At 38.8% G+C, this 13,497-nt stretch overlaps 1 protein-coding gene across 3 annotated transcripts in view; it reads left to right on the plus strand.

Moving 5' to 3' along the window:
- Window positions 1-2,150: 2,150 nt before the first annotated feature.
- Window positions 2,151-13,497, plus strand: part of LOC137629401 (endochitinase-like) — a 36,449-nt gene continuing 25,102 nt past the window's right edge. Inside the window, exons 1-4 of one of the 3 annotated variants that reach the window (XM_068360645.1) lie at window positions 2,151-2,216; window positions 2,851-2,929; window positions 7,967-8,184; window positions 9,295-9,460. In XM_068360645.1, the coding sequence (XP_068216746.1) occupies window positions 2,214-2,216; window positions 2,851-2,929; window positions 7,967-8,184; window positions 9,295-9,460 (466 nt within the window). In that variant the 5' untranslated portion in view covers window positions 2,151-2,213. The other 2 variants (XM_068360657.1, XM_068360648.1) reach the window with 2 other exon arrangements.

Consider the following 13,497-nt stretch of genomic DNA (forward strand, 5'->3'; position numbering starts at 1 on the left):
CCTATATTACCTACTATCACCTGCAACCTGGCGTTATTCCAACCTATCGTTACTATCAGTCTGTAAGATGTGTAAATTATGTTGTCCTGAATGAGCACCACTAATTTGCCAAATAAACGATACATGAGATAAAGCAACACAATAAAAAGTCAATTTTTGAGATCTAGACCCTCCACTTTTTACCACAATTACTAATCTTAAATTATACCCAAGATTACCAAATTTCAACACCCTAGCGCAGGGCAATCAACACTATCTCATCAATATTTTAATAGTCTGTAGGTAAGTCCTAAGCTAGCTACAACTTGTTTTGCAGTTCTCTATCAATCAATTTTATGATGAAACTTATTTCAAAATAATTCCCACGGTAGATAGTTGCTACAAATTTAGAAATTAACTTTGAATGTCATGAATATTTTACCTTTAAGATAACACGATATAGGTACTTACCAAGGTCTGTCGAGGCTTCTTGAGAGTAACAGAAGTGGCGTACCTTTCTCTTCCAATGGTGAGTTTTGAATTCTAAATTAATTAATAGTAATTTACAAATAGGATGAGATCATTAAAGGTAAGGAAAAATTGCCATCAACTCCAATCATGATTTTCAATTCAACATCTGGTTTCAAATTGAAAAAGGAGCAACTATTAAACAATTTCTTAAGAAAGAGGTCTAAGGATACAACAACTCGACTTGGAAATCCATAGAGAGACTGTGTCGTAAGTGTACCCCATGCTATGCATTTTACACATGACTTAATGGTCTTTGCAGTGTTCTTTTAGTCTCTATCTGCACTTACTTTACTGTATATCCTTTTACTTCATCTCTGTTCAAGCTTCTTTTAATCTTTATTGCTATCCAACCTATTCTAGCTTTTACTATATAGGGCAAATGCTGGGTTTTCTTTCAGTTGTACTTGGGTGCTGAACGGCCTCCCTGACCCAAGCACCAGAATATATCCCTAAATTCATAAAACCATCCTCTCCGTACTTGGAGGCAACACATCAAGTCAAAATTGACAAGTGGAACACTGCTTCCCAAATATAGTAGAGAAACCAATTTATGTTTATCTCGGATTAAAGGAAAACCTTTTGATGATTTCCAAAAGCTTCTTGCCTGCAAAGTTCAATGGCATATTAACATTGATTCTCTTTCACGTTATGGGGAAAAATTCAAGGGTCTTGCCCTGTTGAAGAAAGTTCAACCAATTGTTGCAAATAAAAGAGGAAGAAAATTCAATATTTTTCCTGAAAATATGGGTAAAATTCCACAAGCTGTTGCTCAGCTGCTTGACAAAGCAAGAGGGGAGTTCAGTGTTGACAAATTATAGATAACTGTTGGTTGACAAAGCAGTAGGGGAGTTCTGTGTAGACAAATTATTCAGAAATCTGGTCACTAAGGTGTCTGCATTATTTCCTATAGGTCTATATGCTGAGGACCAGGGAAGGCCAGGTAATGGTTGCAGATGACTCAGCAGGTAGACCTATAGGCTCCAAACCCCCACCCTTTGCTCACAAGGATGGTGAGGTTGCAGACACTACAAAAAACTATCGAGCTTGAGTAGGACTCACATCACAGTCTGGCGATCGCCAGGCTGGTACGTTTCCAATAGGCCACCGCAACCCTTTTCTTGGAGTATTTTAATTTACAAATGTATGCGTGACAGCAAGCATTTTCTGCTTCTTCATGATAGCTTGCACGTAAAAATCTAATATTAAAGCATCAAATCATCCTATGGACTAAAGAACAGTCTAAATGAAATGAATAGATGAAAATTACTCCAAAATAAAATGAAAAAACTGACAATTTCAATGATTTATAATTTATAATTGGCAATCATTTTGAAATGCTGCAAAGGCTGCCATATTGGGGATTTTTGTTTCTAGCCGAAAGTGTCCTATAAAAAAACATATATCAAATTTCATGCTTGTATAAACTGAACAATTCAGTGTAAAAATCATACTTACCCGGTATATGCATCATTGAAAAACTAAGCTTAACCCTAGTTTCTGTCGTATTTGGCTTTATGCCATTGTCCTTATAGCTACTTAAAAATTATTATTTTAGGCTGGATTCAGACTTTTAGGACTGCTGCTCTTATGACCAGAAATGATGTTGACAATTTGGCCTTCTTCAAGATAATTGGTCACTGACTTGTAGCCTGTAAAGATAATCTCAAAACTGATAAGATTACAATAATCTTACCTTTTACGTTATGGTAAGTAACTACAGTATTCTGCTTATTCTCCTATTGCTAGCCATTAGAAGCACCTGTATTAAACAGTAAGCTATACCTTTTTTCTTCTTATTTTTAAAAGCCACTACAGTATGTGGCCCATTTTGGAATGTTCAGTTGCACACTCCATAGGTAGCATTCTTAAGTATTTATTGATTTTTAATGTTTATTACTACAGATCCCAGGATAAACACTGAAATTTGGAAGTCCATAAATCTTGAATATAATTTTTTCCTCGACTTGTGATATGCATTAATCATCTCTTCTTGTCTTCTTTAACTAAAAAAAGAAATAGAAAAGACAACTTTAATTATAAGCAAAGATGAATTTTTGTGAAAATAGTGAGATTTGAAACAACCTAATCCCCCTTCAAATACCCTAGGAATACCATCATTTGTAAGTAGCAGATCTAACTAAATAAACATGCCAATATGAAAATTTAACCGAGAGTAACAAAGGATAGTAGCAAATCATTTTTAGAATTAGTTATTGAAAACATTGTGTTGCATCCATATTGCTTATGTCTAGGTATATTACAGTTGATAGTTTTGTACATCATTATATGCGTCTGGTGACTAAAGTACTTGAAGTGATTATTTGCTGATATTTTCTACAGATAATGTCAAGACGAGCTATAGTAATTCTTCTCGGACTTCTCGTGTCTTTTTGCCGAGCAGAGTCCCATATCAGCGAAGGTAAGCCAAATAAAAAGGTCTTTCATTAATGTAAATTCTTGTGAGATGTCTCTCTGTATTTGCACATTAAGAAAATGCTTGGCTATCTTGGTCTTATTGTATACACTACAATATACAGTACTGTAGTATAATTATTCTGTTAAAATATTCTACCTGGTAAATGATGATAGTGTCCTTTTTGATTATTGCTTTTAGTTATTTTTCTTCTGAATCTATTTATATTCATAACTCGTCAGGCCCATTTGTGGATTCCTATACTTGGAATTTTTCATCTTTGTATTCAGTTATCTAGTGCTCGATCTTTTTAGGAGAAATAGATTAATTTAGATAAAATCTAAAACTACAGGGTAAATATTCAGTACAGTCTCTGTACGTTCAATGCCGTACATTTAGTCTCATTAGGGTTGTATTTTAGAACGCACACGAGACAAATGATATAAAAAAAACATTTTCGTGAAGGTCATTCTATTTCATTCGGTATTTTTTCTGATAGACTACCCTCACTACAAATTCTGCAAGGCTGGGAAGGTTTGAATTAAAATATATATGCATAGCATGTCATGATTATGTTAAGTGAAACCTGTAAGTGGATTTTCTTTGAATTTATTTAAAAGCAAATAATATCGAAGAGAAAAGATCATGAAAACATCCTAATCGTACGAAATACAGGTAACAGGAACCATTGTCATTTTTCATACTGTGGACTAATGTGATGTGATCCTATTACTTGAGTGTGTTTGTAGGGTGCCTTTGTTCCCTAACTTTACCCACTTGTTAGCCATCTACTTCACCTACATTCCCACTTCCTTTTCTTTCAGTCTCACCTTGATGCTGAACGGTCTCCTAGGCCTCAGTGAAATAAAGTTGATCATTTAAGAACAAAGTAGAAATAGCATAGGGATTTTATACTATTCTTTATGCACAAGGGTATCAACAGGGAAAAATAGCCAAGTGAGGAAAGGAAATATGGAAATAAATAAATGATATGAGAAGTAATGAACAAGTAAAATATTTAAAAAAAACATTAACATCAAAACATATATTTCATATATAAACTATAAAAAGGCTTATGTCAGCCTGTTCAACTTAAAAATATTAGCTGCAAGTTGGAATAAAACTTCTAGAATACTGTGTAGTATTGATGGAGAAGGCCTTACTATTAGAATTAACTACAAACAGGATGGATCTGTCCAGAAAGATCTTAATATAAATGGTGATCAGAATTATGAAAAATCTTGTGCAACATACATACCGAACTAATTGAACACCGGTACCAGAAATTAATATCGAGATCAGGAATAAGCAATTTAATAGACCGTAAGTTCCTGTCCAACAAATTAAGATGAGAATCAGCAGCTGAAGATCAGACAGGAGAACATTACTGTAAACAAAGCAGAATTAAAAAATTAAAACACTTCTTTACAATAGATTGATCACCGAATATCTTAAAAGACTTTGTCAATAAGCCAATTTTTTGTGCAATTGAAGAAGACATGGACCAAATATGTTTCTCAAAAGTAAATTTGCTGTCAAGAATCACACCTAAAATCTTAAAAGAGTCATACAGAGTTAAAGAAGCATTATCAATGCTGAGATCTGAATGTTGAGGAGCTACTGTCCTTGATCTACTTACAATCATACAGTGAGTTTTGTTAGGATTCATCTTCATGCCCCATAATTTGCACCATGCACTAATTTTAGCTAGATCACTATTAAGGGATTGAGCAACCCCAGGTGTACATTTAGGAGATGGAATTGATGCAAAGAGTGTTGTATCATCTGCATATGCAACAAGCTTGTTTTCTAGGTCAAACCACATGTCATGTGTATATACTGTAGTATGAAAAGTAATGGGCCAAGAACACTACCCTGAGGAACACCAGATATCATAACATTCCTATACTTACTATGGTGTCCATCAACAACTTGTTGCAATCCATTACTTAAAAATTCAATAATGATGACAAGAAATGACCTACTAACTCCCAACATTATTCATTACAATGTGAATTCATTGTAAAAAAATTTTAAGAACTTTGTGACATTTGAGAAGTATTATAACTATATGGTATTAAAAACCATATTCATCTTTCATTAACATTATGGATCAGATAAAATAAAGGAAGTAATTCCTTTTCTGATAAATGTTTTTTTAATTTAATGAGGTCATTGATGATCAGGATTTAGGCTATCTAATCTTGGTAATCGGTGAGATTTTATTCCTTGTCTTATCTGCTCAGATAAAAATACAAGCAAAGCTTGAAAGGATATTACATTTCCGTGCCCTACATTCTCATATCTTTAGTAAGGTTTAGCTTTCGAAGAATTAATTAAAATGCTGAATTGTCATTTCAAGCTGCATGAATTTCGGATACAATTTGCAGTAATTGGATCCAGAGCTTACTTATTTGATGTCACTGAATTATCTTTAGACTATAGATAGACGTTCCTGAATGCCCCCCCCCCCCTCGATGACCTTAGTTTTCTGCAATATAGCCTTGACTATAATCCCATTCCTTCACCAGAGTTGGTATTCATGGGTAAGAAATACGTCCCTGCCTCGCGAACTGCTGGATCAGGGTTCAAGACCTGCTCAAACTTGATAATTTCTTGTAGTATCTGCAACCTCACTATCCATGTGAGCTAAGGATGGGAGTTTTGGAAGAGCCTATAGGTCTACCAGCTGACATTGGCAGCAATTGCCTGGCCCTTCTTAATCCATGCTTGGATGGAGATGGGTCTTGTGCAATGATCATATGTATATATGGTCAGTTTCTAGGCCATTGTCACTTTCCCCTGCCTCTGCTATTCATGGGCAACAACTAAACCTACAAGGTCATTATGAGTGTGATGATGATGGTAATGGCAGTGTAAATTTCCAGTTGGTTTTACTACGTATGGATAGAATTGACTAAACAAATGATGATACACTAATTACACAATGAAAGCACTTCTTGGGTGGACCAACTTAACGTATGAACGTATCTGGCATATTTAAAGTGTGACCTTTTTCACAGTTTTTATAGCAGACGAGCTTCTTTTCTAGGCCAAACCACATGTTATATGTATTCAGTATGGAATGTAATAGGCTCAAGAACACTACCCTGAGGAACACCAGATATCACATTCTATGCTCGCTATGGTGCCCATCAGCAACAACTCTTTGTGATCTATCAGTTAAAAATTCAATAATGATGCTATGAAAAGGCCCACCCATCCCAACTGTTTGAGTTTAAAAACAAGAGCCTCACGATTAATACGGTCTAAGGCAATCAATGCATTGATTTAGCGTCCCTTAGTCCCCTAGCTATAGTCACTTTTTTGTCTTCTGTTCATTCTTCTTTTCCTCCACCATTTACATTTTAGTCTTCTGTTTAGTCTCCTTTATTCCACCTTCCACTTTTAGTCGTGTTCATTCTTTATTGTCCACCTTTCACGCTTTAGTCTTCTGTTCATTCTTCTTTTCTTCCATCTTGCTATCCACCCTCTGAACATTGACTTCATAATTTAACTTAGGGGTTTTTCACATTTGCACCTATACACTGAATAGCAGCCCTAGCCCCAACGCCAAAATTCTTTAGATTAATTCAAATCCAAATTGCCTTTTCTTATATAAAATCCCATAGGAGTGGATGGCTAATTCTATTTTGAAAATAAATTCATTAATGGCATTGCAAACTTACCTTTTTTTGTTGTTCTGATAACCAAAGATGTTTTTATATCCGGTCATATTATTCAAGTACGAATTTGTAGGAATTGGCTTGGAATTTTGTACGAAATGTTTATTTAGAATACTTTTAAATTTTATTAAAAGTTTGTTGCTAAATGTACGAGGTGAAGTTAGATTAGCTTTTATTAAGTAAAATATGTAATTTGATAACCTTTATATTTTCTTTTCCAATTTTTTCTCATTAAACAATAACCTCCCAACTGCAATAGATCCTCTCCTCCTCTTCATGGAGTTGCTATCAGTAAAATAAATCCTTTCCTACATTCTGAGTAAAACAGCGAAAATAACATGCTCCCATCTATAATGTTATTGCATTTCTTCATCATCATCATCTCCTTCTACGTCTATTGACACAAAGGGCCTCGGTTAGATTTCGCCAGTCGTCTTTATCTTGAGCTTTTAAATCAATACTTCGCCATTCATCATCTAGTTCATGCTTCATAGTCCTCAGTCATGTAGGCCTGGGTCTTCCAACTCTAATAGTGATTTCTGGAGCCCATTTGAAAGTTTAATGAACTAATCTCTCTTGGGAAGTGAAGAGCATGCCCAAACCATCTTCATCTACCCCTCACTATGAACTCATCCACATATGGCACTCGAGTAATCTGTCTTATAGTTTCATTTCTAATCCTGGCCTGCCATTTAACTCTCAATGTTCTTCTGAGGGCTTTGTTCTCAAATCTACTAAATCTATTGGATATTGTTTCATTGTCATACTATGACTCATCCATACAGTAACACTGATGTCACTAAACTGACATATAGCCTGATTTTTATATGTAATTTCAGGGGATTTGATTTCCAAATTTTATTTAAACTAGCCATTGTCTGATTTGCTTTTTTTCAATCTTTCATTAAACTCAGATTCTAAAGGTCCTGTAATATAGATTATAGTTCCTAATTGTTTAAATGATTCCACCTGTATTTAACAAAGTAATTTCGTTTGGCTCTAGCAAATGCAAATATTTTGGTAATCCTTCTTTTCTTTCATTATCCGAGGTGAAGTAATGAAGAAGCATTCCAACACAAATCTTGTATTACATATATCATTTGATCTCTTGATTTTTCACACTGAATATTGAACTTATGCTTTAATTTAAAGGACTTTTATTTCATACCTATTAAATACTATAAAGCATGAGTATTTCAGTCACATTCTATAATGAAGTAAAAAGGAACTACCAACATAATGACAGAGAATTGCAAAGTGCTCATGAGCCAAGTCATGGCCATTCCTGTCATTTATTGTTTAGTGTCTAGATCCTGGTACAGTATTGATTAAAACTACACTGTTTTTTACCCATCAGCCCCTTGGAATTTCACACCATTCAGTGAGGAATTTGAGACGTTTGTGACAGAGAAACCAGGGAGACGTGTCTGTTATTACGAGAGTTGGGGAATCTACAGACCTGGTGAAGGGTCGTACAATGTCAGCGATATCCCCGGAGACCTGTGTACGCACCTCATTTACTCGTTCTGTGGTGTGTCGAATGTCACCTGGGAGGTTCTCATACTTGATCCTTGGGTGAGTTGGCATTACAGTATTCTTATTATTATTATTATTATTATTATTATTATTATTATTACTACTTGGTAAGCTACAACCCTAGTTGGAAAAGCAGAATGCTATAAGCCCAAGAGCTCCAACAAGGAAAATAGCCCGGTGAGGAAAGGAAACAAGGAAAAATAAAATATTTTAAGAACAGTAACAACATTGAAATAAATATTTCCCATATAAACTATAAAAACAATAAAAAAAGAGTAAGAGAAATTAAATAGAATACTGTAGTGTGCCCGAGTTTACCCTCAAGCAAGATCAATTTATTTTAGATACCAGCCCATGTTGGGGTTGATGGAAACGAGAGAGTTAATAGGTTAGCTAAAAAGGCATGAGATTAGATAATTGTCTGAATATGAAAACTCCATTTGGTGATCTTATGCAAGAATTTCCCTCTTACATTGGAAATAGGTGGCAAGCTAGTTTGGATAGCATGACTAATAATCCAAAATTAAATTTTGCTATCCATTAGGAAATGGAAGATCTAAATTACCCTGGCAGGAGGACCTTCTTAATTTTATTGTAGCTCCTTATAGAATAAATGCTAACCATTCATAGGTATTTACCACCTAGGGGATATTAGAGACTGGTTTTGGTGTCTAACTCCTGTTAAATAGATCCACCTAGAAAACATGCCTTGATTGATTCTTCTCTCTTTATTCAAGAGAGAAGAGTTCCCTCACTGCATAGCAGTTCTGTTGTAGGGATATTTGACGGTTATTGTAATATTGACATTCATTTTTTATTTCAAAGGAACTGTTTTTCTATAAATTTGATGCTGGTTGATTACCAGCTGAACATAGATTTTACTTCTGTTATGTATAGATATTCTCAATTACATCAAAGTACTGTACCAAGTAACAAAAAGTACCCTGACGCTTGTCTTTTTAACTCTTGTGTCATAAACACATTCATTCAATAATTAAGGGAGGATATTTCAACATATTTTTGCTTCATGTTAGAACTAATTTTCTATAGTAATCTGACATGTTCTACTGAATTTACTGTAGGGTACTGTATTTTGTTTTCTTTTTTGTTGATTTGAAAAATACTGAAGGTCTTAACCCACTCTTACAGGCAGACATAGATAACAAGGGGTTTGAGCGCTTCATCAACTTGAAAAAGGAGTTTCCAGGCCTAAAGACCACCATCGCTGTTGGAGGATGGGGTGAAGGTGGCAGAAAGTACTCTCAGCTTGTTAGCATACCAGAACGCCGGCAGGTTTTCACCAACAGTGTAGTGTGTAAGTACAATCAAATTCAATAGACCATTACTTTCCCAATGTAGAGAGTGCACTCAGCTCCCCGATCATTATTATTATTATTATTAAATGCTAAGCTACAACCCTAGTTGGAAAAGCAGGATGCTATAAGCCCAGGGGCCTCAACAGGGAAAGTAGCCCAGTGAGGAAAGGAAATAAGGAAAAAAGGGATTTTGACGAAGGAAAAATCTATTTCTGGGGAGAGACCTGTGGCGCCCGGTGAAAAGTCCTTCTTGTATGTATGTCTTTTCTGATAAAACCTTCCAATTATACCAGAGAAAGATAAAAGCATGGAATGCTGAGGTTACAACCCTCGCGCGAGCACCTTTTGGGTGTCGTGTATAAAGCAAAGGCGCGTGAAAACCACTATTCACAGGTTGTCTTCCATTTAGTTAATTCCTTCGTCAAAGGGATGGGCCGATACAACGGCCCTAGACACACCCCCATCGCCGCACCACCCACGCCACGACGCGAGCGCCATCTGAACAACATCCTTCTGTAATGGTCATGACGGCTTGGAAAGGAAAGGGTGGGATCGTGTAAAATAAAGGGGGAAGGGTTTCACCGGGCGCCACAGGTCTCTCCCCAGAAATAGATTTTTCCTTCGTCAAAATCCCTTTTCTGGGTCGATCTGTGGCGCCGGGTGAAAATGTACCAGAGAATGCCTTCCAAGCCCAACAATAACTAATTTAATGAGGGGAGAGAAACAACACCATGTAAAGAAAATCATAAATAATTAAGGTAAACAAACATGATAACAGGGAAGCCTCCGAGTATCAGAGGAAACATGCTACAAAACTGACATGGCTAAGAATATCCCAACCCTGTAACAACGGTAATCAATAATAGTTACAAACATAACCTAATATGTAATAAACTTAGGGCTAACGAACCACCAAGGAAGCGGCGTCGTGGTGCGAGTGGCGGGTAGGAGGGAGAAGAAAAGAGATGGATGAAAGGAAGAACAAAAGATCACTGGGGAGAGATACGGCTCCCAGCTGCAACTGTTGGATATTTAAGAGCCTGTAAGTTCATTAGATAGTGGCGTTTGAAGACCATAGGAGATTCCCAACCCGTGAACTTTATAAGGTCATCAAAGTCCATCTTCTGGGGGAAATGATCCCGGATTGGCTTGTCAAACGAAGTATAGGATCTATAGCCTAATACCACGTATGGGAATGGTACCTCCTTGTTCCCTGATAAACAAGGGGCCAGACGATCGGGTAGCAGTCGTGGCTAAAAAGGCCCTGAGAGTGGTGACCGGACATAGAAAAGTATCTTGGAGAAGAGAAATAACTTTCCAAGGGGACCACCTATTTTGGGGGTTAACGGCCGAATCATATTGGCGAATTGTCGAGTCCCTTTTGTCTGATTCGATGAAGAAATCGTTTTCTGGTTCAATGTTCGAGTCTCTACGAGCTGCCAACTTCCTGTAGTCCACAAAGTTAGGGTTTTGGACATCCTTGAGTAATCTGACACAGTGAGTTTGGAATACTCGGGTCAGTTTGAGGAACGGAATCCGGATGGGACGGAGTTTCCACTCGAGGAGGAGAGGAAACCAACTGTTCTTGGGCAGTGAGGTGGTACTAAAACCACTGCGCCCCGGAAGGAGCGCAGTCGGTGTTAAAGTTTTTAGAAGATTCACTGGGAGAGATAGGGAAATCTTCCTCTAATGGTTCCAATCCCGGGGTAATGCGTCCATGGCATGAGCCCGAGGGTCCAGGATTGGGGTCACATAACAAGGAAGTTTGTGATTGATCTGAGATGTGAATAGATCTACCTGGATGCCTGGAACGAACCTGAGTATCCACCGGAGTGAAATTCTGACTCCAGGGAACTCGTCCTGGATAGTGAGCCCGTTCTCACATCCTGGCCTCCCGCTAGGTGAGGTGCTGACAGGAACCAGTTCTTTTCTGTTGCCCAGGCGAAGAAAGTGACCAGGATCTGATTCAGGTTGGGTGACTTGGATCCTCCCCTGTTTCCGTAGTGTACCTCGTCTGTGCTGTCTGACACTACTCTGATGTGGGTCGACCTCGGAGGAGTCTCTCTCTTCAGGGTCAAGAACACTGCCATGGCTTCGAGAACATTGATATGGGACTGTTTCATGGCTAGTGACCAAGAACCTGAAACATCTGATGTTCGGAGAAATCCCCCCATCCACTTAGAGACACGGCTGAATGGAATGTCACTTGTGGAGGTGGGAATTGTAGAGGAACCGCTTTGGAGAGGTTCTTCGGTTCGGACCATGGGCGTAGTCTCATTTTCCCGACAGAGGGGATCTTCGAGACCTTGTCTTCTTATAGGTACTGTAGCTCTCTTTCTCCAAAACCGATTGATGTCTTGAGTTTGGCTTTTATTAGGAGATCTGTTACTGAAGTGAATTGGGAAAGGCCGAGGATACTTTCTAGGCTCTTTGGACACCTGTTTGTGCTTGAGAAATTCTTGATCTTGGAACCTATTCCTCTTACTTTTGGAAGGGAGAGACAACGTGTGCTTCGAAAGGTCCCACTGAATGGCTAACCATTCTAAGTGGCCTGATGGTCGCAGGCGAGACTTATGGAGATTGACCCGAAATCACAGGTTGTCGAGCGATCGAAGAAATTCCTTCGTAGCTCTGTTGCCTTCTATGGCCGGCCGGGCCCAAATGAGCCAACAAGCCAGATAAGCAATGATCTGTATCTCTTGGTTCCTGAGTTGTTCTAACACTGCCTCTCCCAGTTTCGTGAATATCCTGGGATCAATGTTGAGGCCGAAGGGCATGTCTTGAACACAAAGGCTTTCCTGCTTAGGTGGAAACCCAGATAAGAAGAGAAGTTTCGAGCTATAGGCGCAAGCTAATAGCGGTCGGTAAGATCGACAGAGGTGGTGACGGTCCCACGGGGAAGTAAGGTCCATACCTAAGAGATAGTCGTTTGATTGCTTTTCTTGAGTAACCCTGTGGTGTACTCTTTCAGGACGGGAGTGTATTTCTGGGAGAAGGTCACTGGCGGAGGAGGAGGACCTTGAGGCCATTTTCATCTCAAACCGTTAGAGACTATGCTATGATCCCACAGACCGAGTCCAATGGTCACGAAAGTGGTAAAGTCTTCCCTCTACCAGGACCACCGCGTTGTGAGGGAGTGAATCTAGGTCCTTCCCTTCTCCGAGCCCCCTTTTCCTAGGTCCGCCTTGATGTCGGGACTGTCTTCTACTCCTGTAGCTTCCTCTCTGGTGTCCATGAAAGGAGCCTGAGGGTTCGGATCTAGGGCTGCATGCAGGCAAAACATCCCAACGGAGTTGGGCTGTGTACCTGGGGAATCAGTGAGGTAGACCACCTGATGATGGGGGGTCAGATACAAAAGCGTCGAACCAGAGGAAGGCTGTGATGACGAGTGGGAAACCGACTATCAATTCCTGTCTGATAGAGGTCTCAGACAGAACGTACTTCCCACAACTGACCCGATCAGACCAACAAACGTGTAGGTCGAACTGGAAGGGCAGAGCCTGGAATTATCGTACCCCCCAGGCTGACAACATCCTGGTCCAGACAGATCGGGCCTGCCCTTTAGGAAATAATACCGTTACCTTCGGTACCTTGTCTAAGCTAACCAAGGCAATCTCTTTCAATCGAACGAATCCGTTGAATGGGAATTCTAGTACCTGGGAGTAAAATCTAGGTCCCCCAGAGGGAGGACGTCTATGCCCTCCAGATTTATGGTACCACCTATATCCGAGTTCCTGAACGGCACTGACTCACCACCATACCTTAGAGCTCGTCATAGCCCCTTGGATTTCCTTAGAATGTGTTGCTTTTAGCCGTCACAGTTTATGCAGGGTAACATGAACATTAGGATCCTTAAATGGTCCTAGGTCGGTGACGTAGGTAATTGCAAAGCTGAAGGCTCAAAACTCATCCCCACATACCTGCCCGTCCATGGGGTCGTTGTCCAACCTTAGAGAGGACACTCCGAGGAGATAGGGACCTCTAGATGGAGCATTCCTTCCCAACTTCGATACCCAAGGGTGGAGAGCCTCTCTTT

Source organism: Palaemon carinicauda, chromosome 2 (genome assembly GCF_036898095.1).
Source record: "Palaemon carinicauda isolate YSFRI2023 chromosome 2, ASM3689809v2, whole genome shotgun sequence".
NCBI classification, from domain to species: Eukaryota; Metazoa; Arthropoda; class Malacostraca; order Decapoda; family Palaemonidae; genus Palaemon; species Palaemon carinicauda.